At 34.5% G+C, this 22,940-nt stretch overlaps 1 protein-coding gene across 1 annotated transcript in view; it reads left to right on the top strand.

Moving 5' to 3' along the window:
• Positions 1 to 22,302, top strand: part of LOC131943840 (hemicentin-2) — a 37,564-nt gene extending 15,262 nt beyond the window's left edge. The window contains exons 3-18 of the mRNA XM_059304124.1: positions 351 to 514; positions 731 to 911; positions 6,098 to 6,229; positions 6,981 to 7,148; positions 8,381 to 8,524; positions 9,564 to 9,728; positions 10,555 to 10,695; positions 10,985 to 11,101; positions 11,591 to 11,878; positions 16,002 to 16,043; positions 16,711 to 16,752; positions 16,929 to 16,977; positions 17,136 to 17,194; positions 17,709 to 17,780; positions 17,928 to 18,020; positions 22,205 to 22,302. Of these exons, the coding sequence (XP_059160107.1) occupies positions 351 to 514; positions 731 to 911; positions 6,098 to 6,229; positions 6,981 to 7,148; positions 8,381 to 8,524; positions 9,564 to 9,728; positions 10,555 to 10,695; positions 10,985 to 11,101; positions 11,591 to 11,878; positions 16,002 to 16,043; positions 16,711 to 16,752; positions 16,929 to 16,977; positions 17,136 to 17,194; positions 17,709 to 17,780; positions 17,928 to 18,020; positions 22,205 to 22,293 (1,946 nt within the window). The 3' untranslated portion in view covers positions 22,294 to 22,302. The remainder of the gene's footprint in view (positions 1 to 350; positions 515 to 730; positions 912 to 6,097; positions 6,230 to 6,980; positions 7,149 to 8,380; positions 8,525 to 9,563; positions 9,729 to 10,554; positions 10,696 to 10,984; positions 11,102 to 11,590; positions 11,879 to 16,001; positions 16,044 to 16,710; positions 16,753 to 16,928; positions 16,978 to 17,135; positions 17,195 to 17,708; positions 17,781 to 17,927; positions 18,021 to 22,204) is intronic.
• The last annotated feature ends 638 nt before the right edge of the window (positions 22,303 to 22,940 follow it).

Below are 22,940 nucleotides of genomic sequence, written 5' to 3'. Positions count from 1 at the left end.
AACTCTACCTTACAGTCATAAAGATGACTGACAGTTAAAATGTTCTTAAGTGTTGGTCCAGAAAATTTACTTTACTTCAGTGTTTAACTTTATTGGTGGAATAATATATATCATATAAGGTTACTTTTACTTTTTTTTATTTTTTAGGTGTGATATAAACTGTTGTATGTTTGTCTTTCACTGATGAATTTGCTATTCATAGAAAGCATTATTTGATCACACTACACTCAAAACTAAACACAACTTGCTATGCTATAATTTCTCAATCTTCACATTTTATTGTTTAGTAGCCGATTGAAAAAAATTTAATTTGTAATAAATAACAATATATTACGTCTTTTGTTCTACAGATTTTTCAATCAGTACAAATGTAAGTGCTATATATTTTGACAAGCTTGTACTAGAGGAGAATATTACCAAGGTTCAATTCTCACTACATGTTTTGGAACAGGATGGCATTAATCCAACTCTTTCATTCTACCTTTGTAATTCAATTTGCTTGAACTGTAAAGCAGTGAGTATCATAGGTTTATTGTTCATTGTTGTTTTGCTTACCTGGCCCTGGCTAAAAACTGTGTATTTGTTTTGACATTATTGTAATGTCAAAACAAATACAGAACAATTTATTTGACCTCTGCAGCTGCTCATTTGATATAGTGTTAAAATAAAACATCTGAACATTCTCCTTGCCTCATTTGAATAAAAATGTATATTGGATTCTTTTTTTCAGTATTGTTTTGTCAGTACTAACAGACAGGAAGCCAATTACAGTAGTGTACGGACCTGCTACCACCAGAATTCTACTATAGTTGTAAAAGTGCCCATTTCAGATGAAGACCGCTGTTTAATTGGGGAGACTTTATCTAAACATGGAGATTTCAATTACACCTACAAACTGTCAGGTCTAAGAGGTAAAAGTTTACTTTTGTAAACTATTAAAAATTGTAAATAAATTTACAAACTTTTTATTTCTTTATTATTTGAGTTCAGATATTATTTTGCAAAGACTTTTCAACCACTTGTCGTCATTTCTTCTTTTTCTAGAATTAAATCTTTAAACATACTTTGATTGCTTTCACTTGGGCAAAAACATTTTAATCATTATCTCTAGCTATTATTATGAATTAAAAAGAAAACTAACCATACCACAATAATAACGATTCTTAGAATAAAAATATAATAAAAGTTAAAACTTTGTATTTGAGTTTGGTATATTATTGAAGGAGAATAAATAATCAATATTGATTGTCAGTTTGAATCAGAAAAACTAATAATAACGAGCCGACCCGCTGCGTATCATACGCCGCTATTTAGTTGTTTTATTTTCTACTTTTCAGTAATTCATAATTTGTGAATTCGACAGTACCAATGCTGCCACCGAAAATATTTGCTTTACAACACTAACCCCCCCCCCCCCCCCCCCCCCGTGAATAGCAGCCTCTTCTTAGTTACCTCCTGTAAGTTTAAAATCATTTCAAAACAAAATTATCTGCCCATAATAGCCGTCAACAAACCCGGCTCTACGATTTGTAAACATTTAGAGTGAACCACAACTCACCAGATCATGTGGGGGTGATAGTGATAGAGAAGAAGAGAGGGGACTGCAAAGGCGCGCTTGCAGCTTGTTTTCTAACGGCTCCCAGAAGAGAATTATATATATAGATTATTGAAAAAGATAAACAATTGTTTTAAAAAACATTATTGCCAGCTAATTTAAAAATGATGGTTACCACATATTAACACTGAATCCATTCTCGCACATGCTAAAAGGATAACTAGTAGCTTGTATGAATAAACTTGGCACGTAATTTAAAAAAACCAAGTAATTTGTTTATGCCAATGTTTCTAGCTAATGACATCCCACCAATCATAAGAATGCTAAGGGGCAAACTTCACACATTGAATCGTTTCTTAGTAAAATAGCATAATTTTGTGATTAAGTGACATAAACATCCCCAAACTTCCACAACATTCATAACATCACATCTTGAGAGGAGGGGTGTGACATTTGTAAATTATGAGAAAATAGGTTTTTAGATTATCCTGCATGATAACATTTTATCTTCAAGCATTTGATTTATAAGATTTTTACAATGTTAAGTTATGCTTTTTAAAAATCTATTTTAATGTCAAACTTGCCATTTGTACATTTTTTGTGTGTTCTAATTGCTGTGAATATCAAGCAGAACATAATAAAAATTAACAAAACGTGAATTGCATTATTTAATACTAGGCATACTGCCTAGCTTCGCTTAGGTTTTCAAAAACATTTGAGAAATTGAATACTTAATTATTTAGTGATGGCTGAGGTGTGGAGTGCTTAAATTTAAACAGTAATGCTAATTTTAGAGAAAATGTTGTTCTTGTTTGTTGTTTAAATTCCATTTTAAGAGAAAGTATTGGAAAGTTCACAATGTATGACAAAATGGAATTAGAACTACAAAAATACATGAACAGTATATCTCATAATTTATATTACATTGACTTTTAAAATTAATTAATTTTTTAAATTTGGATACATACCTTAATTAACAACTTATTTTTTACTGAAACAAATGCTATACTTCGTCATTTTCTGTTTATGTTTAAAATAGTATACAATTGTTTGAGAAATAATTATTTTTAAAAAGTTACTTCCCTTGAAAATTGAACAAATAATGTATGTCTTTGTTTACTTTTTTTTTAAAACAAACAGTTGCTATGCTTATATAAGAAAATACGGTATCTGGACATTTAACGACCATAATGGCTTTTTCCTACGGGAATAAAGTTTTTTTGTTACCATCCAGGGTCAGTCTACGACCTCACAAAATATCAGGGGGATCGCTAGGCATTTTTTTTATATAGCTCATGCACGGAGAATGTCACTTGTGGTCACTTTTTAGCCCTCATTAAGGGCTTTGATTCAAACCGACATCTTGACCGTACGGCATAGCCATTTACCTATAAGCATGCAAAAAATTAGCCAGATGTAAAGACAGTAAGTGCCCTAAAATCTGTGTTGAAATTACCCTCTGTTTTTCCCTTAAAATACAAAGATTATATTGGGAAATACAACTGGTCAGTTTTGACCCATTTGCAGAATTTTCCCAGATGTGGCAAGTTTTTTCTGACAGCCCTAGGCGTTCTCCTACCACCTCACAAAATATCAAGGGGGGGGGTCGTTGGGCAAAAGTTTTTGTTCGTAATATAGCCCATATAAGGCGCCAGTCAGTAGAGGTCAGTTTTGACCCCCTCTCCGTGGACTTGGCGGCCAACCAGCACCAGCTCTCGTGTTCTATTGCCCTAAGGCATGATCCTGCCAAATTTGAAGCCCCTGCGGCGCTGGGGAGTGCCCTATTTCACTCACTTTCTGTCTGTAGTCAGTCTAGATCAAAACGCCCGAGTGAAGTTTCGGCCACTTCTAACTGACAGATATGGCTCGTATGTTGCCACGTGGGTCAAGATATAAAGACAATGCCACATGAAATTAAATTTGACTTAATTGGTTGCCTAATTAATTTTTTATGAATTGATAAAAATTTTGACCAAATGAGCCAGCAGTCTTACCCAACTGTTCCGCCCTATTATACATGCATCATCACGTTCATTAGGTGCGCAATGGTTTTTCGTCATGCAACTCCATTGTAAATTAAAAATTTAAAGTACTGAAAATTTAAAAAAAAAATGTTATAATAATAAAATTTTATGTAATAATGCACTAAAATGTAGAAAATAAATTGTACACTACTATTTAAATAACTATAAAGAAAAGAAATATTAATAAAGGTATCTAATAGATAATAAACTCTAGTGTAAATAAAACATGTAAAGTACTGATTTTTTTTTAATAAAAAAACGTTCTAATAACAAGCTTTTATGTACTAATGCACTAAAATTAGAAAATAAATTATAGACTACTATTTAAATAACTATAAAGAAAAGCGTGGTTCACTTTAGTATCTATTGGATACCTTTACTAATGTTTAGGAGAGACCCATGCTTTACTTTATAGTTATTTAAATAATAGTTTATAATTTATTTTTTTACTTTTTAGTTCATTAATACATACAAGCTTGTTATTAAACCGTTTTTTATGAATTTTTTTCTTAGTTTTGTTCATTTTTATGTTTTTCACCTTGCTTGGTAGATTATACCATTTTTTCAGGAATTATGAGTCTATAAAGTAGACCTAATAGCTGTCTTAACCTATTCTAAAAGCACAAAAAAGTTACGTGACTACTATTAAAATGACCATTTTCATCTCAATTTAAAAAAAAAATTCAAGTAATGTTTCCAAAAGACTATATAGTTAGGTAAATAGTAGATTATAGTAGATAATAGCAAATAAAGGGCCCTTTTTTACTTACTCGTATATACGTAGTATAGAGAAGTATTGTAATCGTGCAAAAAATAAAATCGAGATTTTTACAAATCTCGACGTTTTACACCTCACTGATACGGAAAAACATAATTTTGCAATCTTGTCTGTGTGTGTAGGTATTTCTTAGTTTTTTAACATCTTAAAGCGCAAATTATTAATTCGTATACAAATATAAATTTCAAAGCCCCTATTTAATAAGGTGTTTACAATCTTTGTTAAAGGCTCAACGGGTCGTTAATCATGTTGACAATTTAAATTGAATTCGTTTTCTGGTAGAAATAGTTTCTTTATCTTCGATGCACACAAAAAAAAATTATAAAAATCCCAGCATGCAACATTCATTATCTTGCATCACTTAATCAAATTTACCGCACTGCACGGTTTGCATGTCGATGTTTTGTCATCGCCTTCATCATCTTTTAACTAATCAACTCTCTGTTTTTCCCCGTTTAATTTTATCGCTCATCTCCCTCCCTCCCTACAACAAAACCTGCGATAACACGCTAACATTGTTCTAAAAATAACCGCAGGAATTAAAAGTGATTTCCCCATTTCAACGAGGATTATGCCCCCTTTGTTTATAATTCACCGGGCTTGTTGACCATTAGTCACGGGGATTGGGTAACCTCCCTTGATGGTTGTAATCAGCGGGACCTTTAGCCCGGGTTGTATGTTTGATGTATTATCGCCCTTGATCTGCGCTCCTATGGGAGACCTTACATAATGTCAACATTTATGGTGAGGTTGAGCCAATACGATTATTCCCTGATTAAGAAGATACATATCTGTACTTTCTGTGGAGTTAAGTATGCTAAAGTGGGACAACAGTTTTGACGGTTTCTTCTACGCTATTTCTACTACTATTAAGGGTCATCCATTAATGAAGTCATTCGGTGGTGGGGGGGGAGTGGTATGTATATCTGGTTCAAGATTAACAATGCGAGGGTCATGATGGGTCCTCGGTGCAGGTGAAGTAGAGTTCACCTGTTTCTGTGACCACGGCATGTGATAATGTAAAGTGGTCAGCACAATGCCCAGCCGCATTTACTGAACGTGAGTCAGGTACCCACCATAGCTGGGTGAATCAGCCCGAGATTCGAACTCGAGACTTTCAGGTTAGCAGTCGTACACTCTACAATCCGACCAAGAGGGACCAGTGTGACTAATTGTGTACCACGTGACCAGCTAACGTGACAAAATGCACCACGTGACCAGACTAAGTGTACCACGTGACCAGACTAAATGCACCACGTGACCAGACTAAATGTACCACGTGACCAGCTAGTGTGACTAAATGTACCATGTGACGTGTGACTAAATGTACCACGTGACCAGACTAAATGTACCACGTGACCAGCTAGTGTGACTAAATGTACCACGTGACGTGTGACTAAATGTACCACGTGACCAGACTAAATGTACCACGTGACCAGACTAAATGTACCATGTGCTCAGCTAGTGTGACTAAATGTACCACGTGAAGTGTGGCTAAATGTTCCACGTGACCAGACTAAATGTACCACGTGACCAGACTAAATGTACCACGTGACGTGTGACTAAATGTACCACGTGACCAGCCAGTGTGACTAAATGTACCATGCGAACAGCCAGTGTGACTAAATGTACCAGGTGACCAGCCAGTGTGACTAAATGTACCTTGTGACCAGCCAGTGTGACTAAATGTACCAGGTGACCATCTAGTGTGACTAACCCAGTGTTCTCTCTCCTCCCCAGCGGTCAGTGGGCAGGCGGTCGAGTGGATAGGGCGGCCGCAGGGTGCCGTGGTGAAGCTGGGCGACAACGTTACCTTCGTCTGCCGACTCAACACAGATGACCCCAACCTCATATGGAGCAAGGACGACTCAAGTAAGACCTTTGACCTCTGTCTTCATACACCCCCTCCCCCCAATGTTATACCCATCCATCTTTTCTCTTCATACCAAACTGCCACCTCCCTTTTATTTTTATATCTCCTAACACCCATCTGTATACTTGGCTCAGTCTTCTAGTTTCCAGCGGACCCCCCCCCCCCCTCGATCATTATCCCCTTCACAGTCATACATGTAATGTAGTTATACTTGTATATGTGTTCTTCATAGAGCTAATTTTTTTTTTTATAAAGAGCTGAGAAGACGTACATGGCTAAACAATTTCCAATCATAAAAAAAAAAAAAAAAAAAAAAAAAAAAAAAAAAAAAAAAAAAAAAAAAAAAAAAAAAAAAAAAAAAAAAAAAAATTATAAACCTCTATTTCGCTGAAACTTTAAAGTTTCGTCTTATCCTTTTTCACTCTTAGAGAAATTAGAAAAAAAAGATTTGTATCTAGTTACCTCTGCGTATTGAATGAAAATAAATGTTCCTGTTTAATTTATTAAAAAAAAGAACAAAAATCTGTGCTTAGGCCTAGATATCTATATATTTGACAATTTAAATTTTCATCACTAATGATTCAAGGGAAATAACCGTATAAATATTTGTCTCCATAAAATTCAGTCCCTTGATATGACTATTTCTCTTGCACAATAAACATTACTTTTCATTTAATTTAGATACTTGTAAAAGAAAACAAATTCAATTAAAAATTATATCATGATAATTATCTTTCCTCATTAAACCAGATACCTCGATACTGTTTGTGAAAGATAACAGATTTGATGCACCACCTAGATATTCCATCATCAACAAATACGACCTAGTCATCACCAATGTACAGAAAGCAGACAATGGATACTTCGCCTGTAGGACAAAAGACGCAGGGATACAGAAGGCCTCTCTCACTGTTTTATGTAAAACTAACATTTTTTTCATTTATAGTCTGCTAAATAATATCATACTATCCATGCTTTTTTTTTTGGGGTTTTTTTTCTTTGGCTCTCCATTGATGCCCAACATGGTAATTCAAATAGAAAAATCTGGCTACTATTTAACATAACCTTTTTGCTGGCTGCGATAAAACAAATGAACTCAATATTTTTGTCCAAAAAATCACTCCCAATATTTCTCATATCTATATCTTTTTCTAATTACAAAGCTATTCAATTAGTTTCATCATTAACTGACTAATAGGGGTTATCCATAAATGACATCACGCTTTTTTTGGCGATTTTTACCTCCCCCCCTCCCTCCGTCACACGTTGTCACAAAAAGCCAGACCCCCCCCCCCCTTAAAATTGCAGTTGAATTTTTTTAAAACATCGATATTTTTCTAAAATCTTGCCTAAACTATTACAATTTATTAAAACAGTTATCTAAAATGCGAAATAACGTCTAAAATTCGTTTTCTAACATTGCTTTTTTATAATGCAAAAGTGTGACCGCGCAACATCTAAACCCCCCCCCCCCCCTCCCCCTCATCACTCATCATCACAAAATTACGGACCCCCCCTCCCCCCTACGAGTGTGACGTCATTTATGGATGACCCCATAGTGTTAATTCCAATTTTAAAAAAAAATTCTGTTGTATTTTCTGTAATGTTGAAAATGTTTACAAGGCTTGAAGTTATATTTTCTTAAAATTTTTTATATTAAGCTCTTGAATTTTTGTGTAACACTGGTGAAAGATTTGGCCAAGACACATTGGCAGAGGCGTAGCGACCCTTCCTGGTGCCCAGGGACAAACTTTCGATTTGCACCCCCCCCCCTTCAAACTTTCAATTTGGTGCCCCCCCCCTAAGGTCGGCGCCCGGGGACATATGTCCCCCCCCCTTGCTATGCCTCTGCACATTGGTAGATTTAGAACAGTCTGGTTCCTAGAAAGCAATATCATCGTTTTTTCCATTTTGTGTCATAGACACATGGGGCTGATGAAGTAGAGTTCACCTGTTTCTGTGACCTCGGCATATGAAAAGATAGTGTTGTCAGCAAAAATTGATTTGATAGTGTGTTATTCCAGTCTATGAGTGTGTTTAAGGAGGTCTTCAATCTCTTCTGTACCTTATCTGCTGTAAGATTATTCTGTAGAATAAACAATTAGAAGAAAAACCTGATCATTAATTATTCAATACCTTCATCCCTGTAGTGCCACCTGGCCCACCTGTTATCACCAGAAGTGACACAAGTTCTGTCTACAATGAGGGGACTGTACTCAACCTTACCTGTTCTTCATCTGGCGGTAACCCTGACCCCAGGATCACATGGTTAAAAAATGGCAACATCACAGCAGGCAAGTATATACAAGTATATACACCACATCACAGCAGGCAAGTATATACAAGTATACACACACACATCACAGCAGGCAAGTATATAGACAATACATCAAGTATTCATACACACACATCACAGCAGGCAAGTATATAGACAATACATCAAGTATAGATACACACACACACATTACAGCAGGCAAGTATATACAAAATTCATCAAGCATAGATACACACACACATTACAGCAGGCAAGTATATACACAATACATCAAGCATAGATACACACACACATCACAGCAGGCAAGTATATACACACACACATACATCACAGCAGGCAAGTATATTATCAATACATCTAGTATAGATACACACACATCACAGCTGGCACGTATATACACACCACATCACATATACATACACACACACATCACAGCAGGTTAAGAATATACACCACATTACATCAGCACTTCACAGAATATTCTTATTATATCTATACCTCCTTGTAAAATTTTGAATATGTTAAATGAGTAAATAATTTGTCATATTTTATTTCTTTAAATAAAGGAATCCTTAACCCCTTTCATGATTGTCAGTCAGTAATAAAATATAATTCTACTTGGTTAATCTAGTTAAAATGATCTTAAACAAGTCCCAAGCAAGTTTTTTTTTTATTCCCTCCACCCTAAAATCTCTGTCGACTATCCAACTACCATTTAGAAAACTGTGAGTCATTCAGAAAAAAAATTAGAAATGTTAATTTTTTAAATTATTGCAAAATTATACTACCTATTCATGCTTTTATCAAGCATACCATTGTTTTTTTCTGAGTAAATTCAGTAATAAGATAAAAAAGGGAGTAAGAGTTTATGATTCATTTATTTTCCTCCAACTAATGTCAGCTCAACATTTTACAACAATTCCAGCTAAATATCTTGGTATTACAAAATATTCTAAGCAAAACATTTTTACATAATTGCCAATTCTCATCCTACTAATAAATTAATTGATTTAAATGTGTGTACAGTTGCATCATTTTTAAATTGTTTCAAATTCCAGAGAATTCTGATTACAAAGCATCCACTGTGATAGGTGGAACATCTAGTCTGACCATCAGCGTTAGACTGGACAAAAGTGACCACCAGGCCAACTATTCCTGTCTTGTCTACAACGATGTCAACGTTATGACCAAACTGATAGACTATGTGGTTATGAGTGTCCGATGTAAGTATCTTCGTTTTTTAATGGTGTCCCTGCAAATTAAATAGAGGCATTGCTACTTCATGCTTCATCAGTTTAAAAAGTAAAGTTACTCTTCCATCAGTTTCTGTGACTTCGGCTTATGAAGGTATGGTGGGGTCAGTATGATAGAAAGTAGTTTTCTTTTTGAACTTGATAGTCCATGGGGCAAGTGATGAAGAGTTCTGTTACCTCGGCTTATGAAAACGGGGATAGTGTGGTCAATACTATACCCATACGCCTTTAATTTCCCTAACATGTACTAGGTACCCATTAGAGTTGGGTAGACTAAATGGTATTCTCTTTACATGATCCCAGATTAGACTGAAGACTTTTGGGTTAGTAGTCTAGAGCTTTTGAAAAATAGCTGTAAGGATATATATTTTAACTATTAACATATTGCAAAAACTAATAAAATTCAGCGGTAGAATCCTTACCTTGTATAATATGTGGACCATATTTTGCTTTAAAAATCAGCCACTAAAAATTTGCATCTTTTACATTTAAAGTGAGCATCAATATTTGAAAGATAAACAGTGTTTAAGTTCAAGACACCAACTTATTTAAGGCTGATCAGAAAACTGATTAAAGCTTTAGATAGTTTTCTCTGTAATGAGGATTAGGTATCCAATGTTAACAAAGAATTGGGATTTATTTTGTTTTAAGTAGATTAGCCCACATAGCTTATAAATACAAACATCTAGGATGTTTTCTGTTATTTTATTATACTATATACCAAGTTATATTTCTAATATTACAGTTACATGCTCTATATAATAATAATAATCTGGTTATTTTCGCACCTTGGCAGATTCCCCATCCATTGGATTCCAGCCCTATTCCCCCACCTACAGTGTAAAGCTTGGCAAGAAGATTGAAATATATTGTGACGTAGATGCCAACCCAGTGGTGACATCTGTGTCTTGGTCAAAAGATGGTATCAGTTTATACGGTAATATAAGGAGAACTTATAACTAAGCATCTACTCTGTTTATCTACTACATTATAGACCACATAATCTCTAGTGTAAATTTTGAATTCTTAAAGTTCATACTGTTGTTTTTTTATTAGGTGTAATGGGAAGCTACTCCTGTTTTCAAATTCATTTTTTAAAAAATATCTTGAGTAGTTTCCCATGTATAAAAAAAAATAAAAGTCTAAATAAAAATAAAAAATTATGATAAAAGACATTCTTAATACTTATTATTGCCTAATTTATCAAACATTTTTTTTACTTAAAGGAAATAACCCAAGACGAATAATTTCTCAAGTCAGTAAAGCAGATAATGGGACATACACCTGCTTTGCTAAAAATAACATTGGTGAAAATTCAGGATCACTGGAGTTCAATATTCAATGTAAGTACTTAATACAAATTCCTGCATTATTAAATTTAGTTAGTGGTAATTAATTTACCAAGAATTAAGGGTGTCACTATATTATTGATTGAATTTTTTAACAAATATTTTATTTTTTAAAAGCAAATTAAGTATATTAAGGCCATCTTATCATGGGTTACAATTTAAAAAAATAAACACATTAGATTATAATTTCAAGCCACATATTTTAAAAACACAAAATTTTGATTTCTATCATCAATTGCTTATTTTTTTTAAAATTATTTTTAAGGGGTCATCCATTTATGACGTCCACACGCATATGGACTTGTATAAGGAAAAAAAGTGGATTTTTGTGGAGGGGTGGTCCAAAATTTTAAAAAATTGTGGACGTCATAAATGGATGACCCCTAAGTTTAAAGGATTGAGACTCTCATATATTTTTTTAAAATGCAGTATCATTTTATAAAGTCACCGATGACATTTGACAACATGATTTACCACTTTCAGATCCCCCAATCTTTAACATCAGTTCTACCCAGACAGTCGACGAAGGACAAGTAATAGCAGTGAAATGCAGCATGGACGCCAACCCTAAACCTTACGAAGTTACGTGGATGAAAATACTTCCTGACGGAACCGCCCAGACTCGATCAACTTCAGACATGCTGCGAATAGACTCCGCCAGCCCCGGGGATGCTGGGAACTACTCCTGCAGGACCCAGAGCCAGCTGCGGATCTCCGGGGAGAGTGTTGAGTTTGTCACTGCTGAGACCTTCACCTATGTTTATGTTCAGTGTGAGTCAAGTTTTAAAAATTAAAGTTATCATGGCGCTCAATTGGGCAGATGAAGAGGAGTTTACACAGGGTCCGTAGCGGACCTTGAATCCTTGAAAAACCCTTGAATTCCAAAAAACATCTCAAGGCCTTTAAAAACCCTTGAATTTCCCCAAAAATGAGCAAAACCCCTTGAATTTTATATGTAAACCTTGAAGACCGTGCGTAAATCGAATTTTTAAAAAAAATTCAATTCTGATGGATCTAAACTTTTTCTGGCTTTTTTTTTTTTGCCATGGGTCTGCGTTAACTTCGGAGTCTACTATTTCCAACCCTCTCCTTTGCTGAGCCTCGCGGTATGACCTCAACCTGACCAGTTTTGCATAGGCTCTTCCTAACCTAGATTCTAGATCGTGACGTAAACGATAGCCGAGGGCTAAATTTAGCATCGTTTTTCGGGTATCTCCGTTAACGAGTTACTAGATTCTAGATCTAGATTCATTGTTTTCTGTTAGGGCCTACCTACTTGTACGGTTTTGTCCGTAATTTTTCGATTTTGACACCCCTGTTGCCGAATTAGGCCGCAAATGTTACGCAAAAGCCCACAGTAAACATCAAAATCGATTTAGTGTCGACCTTTTTTTTTCTTGTGTTAAATTTCCGTGTTATCCGGTTCTATGGTTTCAAACATCTTCAATCATAACAATCGACCCCCCCCCCCCCCCCCCAAATCCCTTCCCGACAATATCTCGGCAGTCGTTGACTCTATATTGTGAACTTTATTGACCCCGCGAGTGGTCTGTTGTCTCATGATCTGTGATGTCCGTAAAGAAAAAAATTGGAATGTGGCCTAAATCATTAAAATTCTGGTCGCGCATGGAAATTATCTCGATTATAATTAAACCTACATCTAGAACTAATATTTTTTCTTCAAGAAAATAAGCCTTAGGTTTAAATAAAAAAAAGAATAGCCTGAACTATGCGAGCGTAGGTTTCTATTTATTTAAATTAAAATTTTCTCGGTGTTGGTAAAACACAAAAGGGCGAAACGTAGCTGCGGAATTACGGGTAAATAGCGAGACATAATTTATCGAATTATTGTGTTCTGTTATTTTAGATGTGCAAGAAGACACGTTTTTACTAACCTAGATCAATCACGGTTCTTTGTGTACCCCACGATAGCAGATGTTTTGGTCACTGCGACCTTAGAAGGTCTTCTAGGTCTCTCTCAACTTACAGTGACCTCGCAGTATATTAATAATTAATATAGTCGTGGATCTAGATCTAGATTTTTAACTATTAACCAACAAGATTTCCTAATGCCAATAGGCATATTTATCACGGTCGTTAAAAAAACCAATAGCAAATGACGTAATCGTCAATCTCACGTGCGCTATGGACCAAATACACATTGACTGTATCAGATGGGTGAGGCTGTTGACAGAACTTGTCTCACGGTCAAGGCAGTTCTACAAGTACAAGCGCTGTTTAATTTTAAAGTGCTTATTATTAATAAGGGCCTACTACTAGATTTAAGAAAAACAATTCGATCTGCATTGTTTTAGGTCATTAAACAAAATTTGTAGTCCTGCTATAATAATAATTTAGTTACACGTTCTAGCTACATCTCTGACATGAAATGACTTATAAAATTATTTCTTTGTAGAAAAAAAAACAACTTAATTATTTTATTCCGCAACATGAACTTTCTTAAAACTTCCATATATCTTTATGTCATCATGTATATCTTTAAGGACATTGGGGTCATTCATAAATGATGTCACACTTGTAGGAGGAGGAGGGGTCCGTAATTTTGTGATGGTGTGTGATTGGGGGGGGAGAGGTTCAGATGGTGTGACGTCACACTTTTACATTATTGAAAAGCAATATTAAAACAAATTTTAGCATTTATTTCATGTTTTAGAAATCTGTTTTAATAAATTGTAATAGGAATTGATTAAAATTCTCTGTTGACAGAGTTCAGACGAGATTTTTGAAAAAAAATCGTATTTTAAGAAAAATTCAACTGCAAATTTTGAGGGGGGTGAGGGGTTGTAGGCTGAGGTGGGACATCCAGAGTTTCTTCCAGGCATCTCTTCCATGCCCGCCCCCCCCCCCCCCTCCAGAGAAAAAAAGTCTGGAAGAAAAACTGGGGACGTCATTTTAGGGTGGGGGGGTGGTTTTTTGTGACATAGGGGAGGGGGGGGGGGTAAAAAATTGTCAAAAAAAGCATGACGTCATTTACGGATGACCCTATTGGTGGTTAATTGGGAAAACAGGGTTTTAGGTTTTTGTTGTGGCTGTTAATAATTAAAGCTCTGAATAACTACAGTAAGTCAGCCCTGTATGAAATACAGTGACAATCTTATTAGGGGTCTGCATATAGTGGGCTTATTATTCAATAACAAGACGTAGAGGTTAGCAAAATATTTGTTACTTGACTACACACTTTAAATCAAGCAAGGAAGTTCTAAAAACATTAAATACTGGGTTATGCTATCAAAGCAGGTATACAACAGTCTACATTTCTATTGTAGGCCTACCACTTGTTCAGGCCTACTAAAATAGTTCTTAGATATTTTTACACATTTCTGTATTATGAACAAAAGGCAAACTGTGACTATTGTGGCTATAAACAAAGTATTAGTAACATAAATAATTGTTATGTATTGTGGCTTACAAGCATAAGGTGGGGGGGGGGGAGTTCTAGAATAACACATTATGGGGGTAGGCCTAGAGATGGGAAAACAAGTGAACTCTACTTCACTTGCCCCATAGACCGTCAGGTTTGAGATGGGACTAACATTGTATTTTGAAATTCCGTGCAAAATGAAGTTTCAGGGTTTTAAAAATTGTCCAATTGTAGTTTCAGGATTGGTAACATTTTGGGATCTTCACTCACTATTCAGCTGTGGGGTGGTTGGGCGGGGGCGTGTCTAGCCTCAAGCGCTGTACCCAGCATTGTGTAGTAGGCTATTATCAAAAGGCTATAAACTTGTGTAAGCTACAATTTAAATAGGGATAGACATTGTATTGAAGTGAGAAGATCGGCTAACAAACAGAACTTAATCTGGTTTGATGATAGTTGTTCTGAAAATAAGAATCGATTGATAGGATGTGTAAGGCTTAATAGTCATTCAATTAATTCATTACCTGTTGTATACATATTTTCTGCTTACATAGAAAAATCTATCCAAAATCTAAAACTTACAACATAAATTTATGCATATTTTATTAGCCAAATTGTTCTTCCACACATAACAAGACATCCTTTTCTGTTTTCTATAAGAGGAAACGCACAGTGCCTTTGTCCATTTCCGCCCTTCTTTTCACATTTTCTCAACTTAGCATTTTTACTCAAAATTCAACATTAAAATTGCTAAGGCTTTGGAACGCTTGTCATACAAGACTGAAACATTCCAAGTTCATTTAGCATTATACCATCTGCAAAACTATGTTTGTACATTAAGTCTACAACAATACTTTAGAAAATATTGATATTTATGTAGCACCACCCCCTAATTTTTGTACATAAATTTACGTAAAAATTTGTATTAAAAATTGAGAAGCTATCGCAATGAATACATGTAGAAATGTATGGTTTGGCTTGAGAAATCTGCATCTTTTATCAGCTTTTAATAATTTCTTATAAGAACAAAGTCATAGAGGTTTGAGAAGGTGTTAGTTTTCACACCTTTACATGGTTTCCATGGCAACCAATACTGCTATTGACGGCTATATATTATTTTTGTCTATAGGTTAACAACTATTGACATATGAACTTATTAAACACCCATAAATGTGTCACATAAAAAAAATTCTATCGATGGTGTCTATGGTTAAGCTATTTTGTTTGTAGTATTTTTTTACTGCATAGGGGTCAGTATGGTCTGACATTGCAGTCATCCGCCCATATAGCGCATAATCAGTTCACACTATAACTGAATTTGTGTTGGATTAAATCCCTTCTACCACTACAATTAAAAACAAAGAAGAAATACACTGTATAATTAACATAAACTACTTTATTCTCAATAACAACTTTTAATTAAGTAGAGATGTGGGTTTGCTTGTATTTTATAAAGAATATAAAAGTGTTTGATGATTATTTTGAAAATAAAATGAAACACTTATTTTTTTCCAGATAATACACCACAAGAAGAAACAAAGGAAAACAGAACTTTAGGTATTCCATAGTTTTTTAACACTTAAAGCACATGATATTATTTGTAATTATAATGTGAATCTTTTTTCCTTGCTTGATAGACTTCCTCATTTTTACATTATTAATGAGTCATCACCTTTAATTATATCCCTATCTCTTCTTTAAAGTAGGCTACTTGCCAAATTGCTCAAATTAACTTTTGCAGCTCAGCTAGTAGAAAAATTTGATACAAAATTGACCACCATCAGCATATAATAACCACATTTCTATGAAAAATTAAGCATTAAAATTAAATTGGACAGAGTGGCCTAGCAAATTTGAATCTGGCTTCAAGTCATTAGTCCGTCCCTGAGTCCACCCAACCCTAATGGGTACCTAACTCACATTAGGGAAAGTAAAAGCAGCTGGGCATAGTGCTGACTACATTATCCCTTCATATGCCGAGGTCACAGAAACAAGTGAACTCTACTTCACTTGCCCTGTAGACCGTAAGGTTTGAAAGGGAATTCGAGACTTATGGGTTAGCAGTCTAGTTCTCTACCGCTAGACCACTCCGTCCCATGATTTGTAACATACATTATTAATTTTTTATGGAGGAGGAGACATGTAGTTAATTAAATGCTTTACAGCAAAACTCAATACTGTTTAGGTAGTGTTTTTAATTAATTTATTATTTTATCTTTTTCAGTGATATCATTAAGTATAGGCAGTGTCTTGGTCATTATTGCAGGTAATAAATATATAATGGGCCTATATTTCTATTTAAATGGGCAATTTGTTTTATTACATTGAATATGTGCAATTTAAAACCCAATCTTTTGAAGTAAATTTGTTACATGTAATGTTTTAAAAAATTCAAGAAATATACTTAAGTTTGTTGAATGAAATATATTTTTTTCTGATTAGGTGTATTATGCTGTGTTTGCTGTCGGAAAAAACTCCATCTATTTCTTAAGTATGCTATTTAGTTATTTCAATATTATACGTACCCTCTTTATTGTTAGTAGCAATGATATCTCAATTTTTGCCTTCAATTATATTTAAATAAGAAATGCAAAGTATTGATAATGATAAGATTTCTCGAATCAATGAGTTTCACTCTTTTATTTTTAGCAATTTCAAGCGTAAAAAAGTCCATGGAAAAGATCAAAGCAAAGTGAATTACTCCAAAGGTAAATATATAGTTAGTGGCTTTATACATACATATATTTCATGACCTTTATGTGTTCATACATATGTGAAATTAAGAAAAGTGCACATTTCTCACCCCTTCCCCATTTTTAAGGAAAGGAGCTTTAATTAAAATATAACTAGATCTATAAGTAGAATGGGCTTTTTATAAATTCACAATAAACAAACTTTCATTAACAACAAACATAAATTTTTTAAAAACCTTTACAAGGACAACACATTTAATGAATAAAATGAAGTCTTCATTGCATTTATTTTAAGAAAACCACAAAGATGGTAAACATGCCTAATCTAAATGGCCTTAGCAAAGTGGAGCACTTCCTCTAACTCATTCAGAGTTTCTTCCAGGCATCTCTTCGGAGGGGGGGGGGGGGGCTTATCTTCCTCTTTTTTTTATTCAAATTCCTCTTTTTGTTTATGACTGTTTCTACTTCTGGTAGTCAGGGGTAGGCATGTGTTACCATAACAGTTTAAGTTTATATTTACTTTTAAAAGGTGAAAGTCACATTGAACAAAATAGAACATTGTTGGGTAATGGATCCGAAAACACCCAGATTAATATGACAGGTAATTTGTGATAAATTTATTTTATGTTTACTATTTAGAATTATAAGTTAATGATATTAGAATTAAGTGGTAATTTTAAACGTTAAAGAAATGTAAGAGATATGTTTGTATTGATTTTCAATGAATTTTTTCTCATTGAAATTACAGATCAAGGACCAGAAGATATTGGCCCTGCAGAAAAGAAGAACTCACTGAAAATATCAAAAATTAAAGAAATCCGAGAAAGTGATTTGCCTAATGGTAATGACCAAATTTCAAAATTTTTATATTTTTTCAATATTTTATTAAATTACTTCTACATCAGATTCATTTGGTATATAATTTGTAGAGTGTCACATTAGATTCTAAACTTTGAAAACGTTAACTATTAAAAACGACATTTGCAGGGTTGCATACTTGTGTGGTTTAGCAAGTAGTTTTACTTTTTCAATATCATGGTTATTATACTGTCATCCCCCAGTTATCATGGTTAATAGGGATCAGAACTGGCCGCTATAAGTGAAAAATCCGCAAAGTAGTGTTACCCTCTCCTTTTTAACCTAGTACTTTTTTGTGTATGTATAATATGTAAGTACATATGTTGTCATAAGAACAATTAAGAATAGTTTCAAACGTAAATAAAATATTAATAGTATAAATAACATTAATAAAATAATGTAGAAATAATATTAATATAATATGAGTGTGGTAACATGTAGATGTAAATAAAGTGTACCTACTATATGGTTTTAGAACTCTTTTATACTTATTATAACAACTTTGGGTTTATTATAAAGTACGTAAAAAAAACGTAACTGTAACTATCAGATGATAGCTTCTCTTCGCTTGGATTTTAGAAATGTTGAAGATGAAGATGATTTCCTGCACAGGTTAATACTGCTCCTTAGTTGATGCCTCATCATCAGGTACTGGGGGCGTGACTGTTAAATCGGAAGGGTATCAAATGGGGGCTTACTAGCCAGCCAATCTGAGATGTGGATTTTGAATTGCTTGGACATTCCCTGCCTTCTGCTTTATGTGCAGATAACTCTCATGTTATAAATACTCAATTTTGAATTTTTAATGAATATTTTTGCACAATCCATGATGAATTGAGGCCGCACTAAATGAACCATGAAGTAGCGAGGGATGACATATTGCGATTATGCCTAAACTATTATGATTTATCTTTCCTAAAAATCGAAATTGTCAACTTCTTCTTCTTCTTCGTTCTTAATCTAATATATAAAGCTCAGTTCTGTAACGTGTGGCAAAAAAAAAGTTTGTCGTTGACAGTTCTATGGATTTAAGTGTTAGATTTTTTATCGTGCTCACAGTCTAAATTTACGAGTCAAAAAATTACCATTGAAAGTCTTTAAAAACAATTTTCACTCTATTTACTTAGAAGAATAATTTTCAATTATGAACGCGACATAAAATTTTTAAAAAGTGTATCGCCGTTTATAAAATTTCTAAAATTGTGTCGGAAATGTATTGACTGCACAGTTACTTCCCTTTAATAAAAAAAATTCTTAAGAAGGAAGAATTTACATTTTATTACTTTGTTTTTGGTGTTAAGAAAAAAAAATAATTACATAATTAGCGGGGATTGATTAAGTGCAATGTCGTTAGGTATTTTTAACACTGCCTTTTATTTATTCTATACACTGAACATACAGTTCAATAATTTTTTTTTTTTAAATCAATAACATTTAATAAGCCAGGTCCTACAAATCCTATATGTTTATTTCTTTCCATTTACGGATAAGCTTGGAGTATTATCATTTTTGTTCACTAAATTGAAACAGGCGCGTCCGCCGGCGCCCTTGCACGGTTCGATTTGGCACCCTGGGCTATCATGTGAGCGCTATGCTGCATAATTTTGTTTTTAACAGTGCGATAGACAATGGATAAGAAAGGTTACTATAGTCTTTAAGTGAATCAAATCCGGGCGTCCTCCGGCACCCCGACAGGGTGCTATTTGGCGCCCCGGGCCTTCCGGTGTACGCTATGGTATCTACGTTCGCGTGAGTTCAAAAGACTATGAATAAGTTATGTACTATAGTCGTTTACTAAGTTCAATCAGGCGGTGACGTCTTGGTGCGTCCTCTGGCGCCCAGACAGGGTGCTATTTGGGGTCCCGGGCCTCCCGTGTTCGGTTTCGCGCCTACGTTCATTAAAGTGAGTGCAAAAGACTATGAATAAGTTGGGGTACTATAGTCGTTTATTAAGCTGAAACAGGCGATTCCGCCCCGGGCTAGACTCTGAGCACTGTGCGTTTATGTTCGCGTTAGTGTTTTCTTTGTGTTTAGGTTGGGTTTGCGTTAGTGGTTGCGTTTTGATTTGGTTCGTTTTTGTTCTTTCTTTTTTCGTTTTCGTTTGTGTTTTATCTTCTTTGCGTTTGTGTTTGTATTTGTGTTTGTGGTTGGTTTTGCGTTTGTATTTGGTTTGTTTTCGTTTGTTTTTTCGTTTGTGTTTTTTTCTTTGGGTTTGTGGTTGGTTTTGCATTTGGATTCGGTTTGTTTTCGTTTGCTTTTTCGTTGTTTTTTTTCTTTGTGTTCGTATTGGTGTTTGTGGTTGTGGTTGGGTTAGTTGTTAGGTTTTTGTTTTCGTTTGTATTTGTAATTGTGTTAGCGTTATGTTTGCGTTTTGTTGTTTTGGTTTTGGTTTGGGTGTGCAATGCCGGGTTTATGATGATTACTAAACACACAGGTAATGGTCTTTAACAGAAAGGTTTTTCACAGAAGCCAGAGCAGGGCCTGGCCGGGACGGCTAGTTAAGTATATAATGAAAGATTTAACTACAAGCCCAAATTCGTGTATGAACTGGACTGTGGTCTCCAGATCAGCAGGTGCCTCATATAATTTTTCCTGAGTGGGGTGTGTAGGGGCCAGAGTTTGGACATTCTTGAAGGACGGGCTCCGTTTTCTCCGGGGCCTTGCCACAAGGGCAAATTTCGCCACACCCAATTTTTAGTTTTTTTATGCATGTGCTGTTTTAGTCTGTTGTGGCCTGTTCTGAGTCTAAAGATAATGCATTGTTGTTTTTGTGTCAAATTGTTATATCCATCATCTTTTTTGTAATGAGGGTGTGTGTCAGACCACATTTGTGTTTATTTGTTTTTTTCAAGATTCTTTTGATTTCTTTTGGATGTAGCGAGATTTCTGGTTGTTTTTTCTCTCCCCCAATTTTTGCCAGCCGGTCCGCGATCTTGTTTCCTTGTATCTGGCAGTGGCCCGGGATCCACTGCAGAAAATTATGCTGCAGGTATTTTGTATTTCAAGGGCTGTCCTGAGTGATTGAGTATAGGTTTCTGGATTTTTTAGGGATTGCAGGACAGATTTTGCATCTGTAAGAAAGACTGACTATTTGGAGATACAGGGTGTTCTGACAGGAGGTTTGCTGCATGCTCTAAAGCTTCTTTTTCTGCTCTAAAATTGTCGGATAGGCTGCCTGTGGCTATTGACTTTTCTAAGCTTTCTCCGTTTGGCCATTCAATAAGGATTCCAGCCCTGCCATTTTTTGTGGCATCTTGAGCTGAGCCATCTGTGAATACTCTAATCAAGGTATTGCTGGGGTACTGATCCTTAATGTCCTTATATGTTATTTTCTTTAGTTCTTCTTGATCGTAGTCAGATTTTTTATCTATGGTGTCTATTGAGTCACTGATGGTTAATGTATGGTGAGAGATCCACGGCGGGGAAAGGTTTTGAGTTTTGATTGTTTCTGGAGTCATCTTCTTAAATTAGGGGTTTTCATCTTGTAACTTATGGTTCCTTGTAGCTCTGTTTACAAGTTATCACATATAATTTGCCTATCAGTATTTTAATCACCTCTACCAATTCATGCTGCTTACCATTTAATTCTGAACCTCTAAGTAATTTTGAAACTTTGAAAAAAGTTACTAATCTGCCCCTCCTTGTAGCAACTTATTTCTAAACCTATGTGAACTGACTGTGACCCTGAATACTTATGTTCTTCGTACTTGGGGAAAAAATAGCAACATCAGCGATCTCAAATAGCAATTGTTTATTTTACGTCAATTGCTGAAGGTTTCCTTATTCCTAAACTAATTTAAACTTAAGTGACACACTTGCAATTAAAAAAGATTTTCAGTGAATTTAAGATCTTAGCCATTTTAAGCTTTGTACAATTTTTAAAAATCTAAGAAATTTTTTAAAAATTCCAATTGACCATAAAACTTAATCATTAGGCAGTATTAGGGTTAGACATAGGGTTAGGTTTATGGTTTGAGTTGGCTTTAATTTAGGAAATAGTCTGTTTTAGTGTTTGGGGTCAGATTTATGGTTTAACCGAAATGACCAAAAGTAGGTGTATCATTTTCCTTTTTTTCCTAAGGACATTTTAAGAGCATTTAAACTCTATTTCTTAGTATAAATTTCAAATGTCCTTTTTTTAAATAATTTATACAAATATTTTTTTAGATGCTGAAATGAAAAATGAAGCCATTGAACATGCTGTAACTCCTCGAACAACTGCAGAGACAACTACAGTTACCATAGCGGAGGTGTAGGACCCTCAAATGATATAATCTTTTACAAGAATATTATCGTAATTGTCAAGGTTGTCCAGCCCTTTGTTTAATAATATCACTGGGTTGATGCTATTATTTTACCTTAAGTAGACTTATAAGGAAGATTTTGTTAGCAGCTATAATAATTTTAAATTAACAACTTCAGCTATTGCTACATGTTTTTTTTTTAACTTTTCGTATAAAAGGTACGACTTTGAGACCTACTGTTAGGTGGCTTGCAATATGTGTTATTATTGCTTTTAATACCAATACATTTGAGTGTTCTTGTTGAATCTTAATTATGCAACCACACCATTCCAAACTTTAATTCCCAATTCTTGTGTCTGATACCATGTAGGACTAAATATTCTTAATGTAAATTTTTGAGGTCACTTTGAAACATGTTTAAAACTGTTTTAATGCATAATCTCCACATTGTATGATAAATTAACCAATGTCAACTACATCTATTTACACTTTTGAATTGTACTCTTCCTAATGATGGATTTTTAAAAAGTTAAGACATCTAATCTCTGTGGTTTGTCATTTAAATGTAGTTATTTTATGAGATGATTTTGTTAAATTTTATAAATAAATGGTATTTTTAAAAAAAATATTACTCGGTGATTTACATATGCGAAATAATT

Source organism: Physella acuta, unplaced genomic scaffold (genome assembly GCF_028476545.2).
Source record: "Physella acuta isolate Inbredline_101_S28 unplaced genomic scaffold, ASM2847654v3 ptg000469l, whole genome shotgun sequence".
In the NCBI taxonomy this organism is placed as follows: domain Eukaryota; kingdom Metazoa; phylum Mollusca; class Gastropoda; family Physidae; genus Physella; species Physella acuta.
Note: the sequence above shows the minus strand (reverse complement) of the source record. Positions and strands in the feature narration are given on the sequence as shown.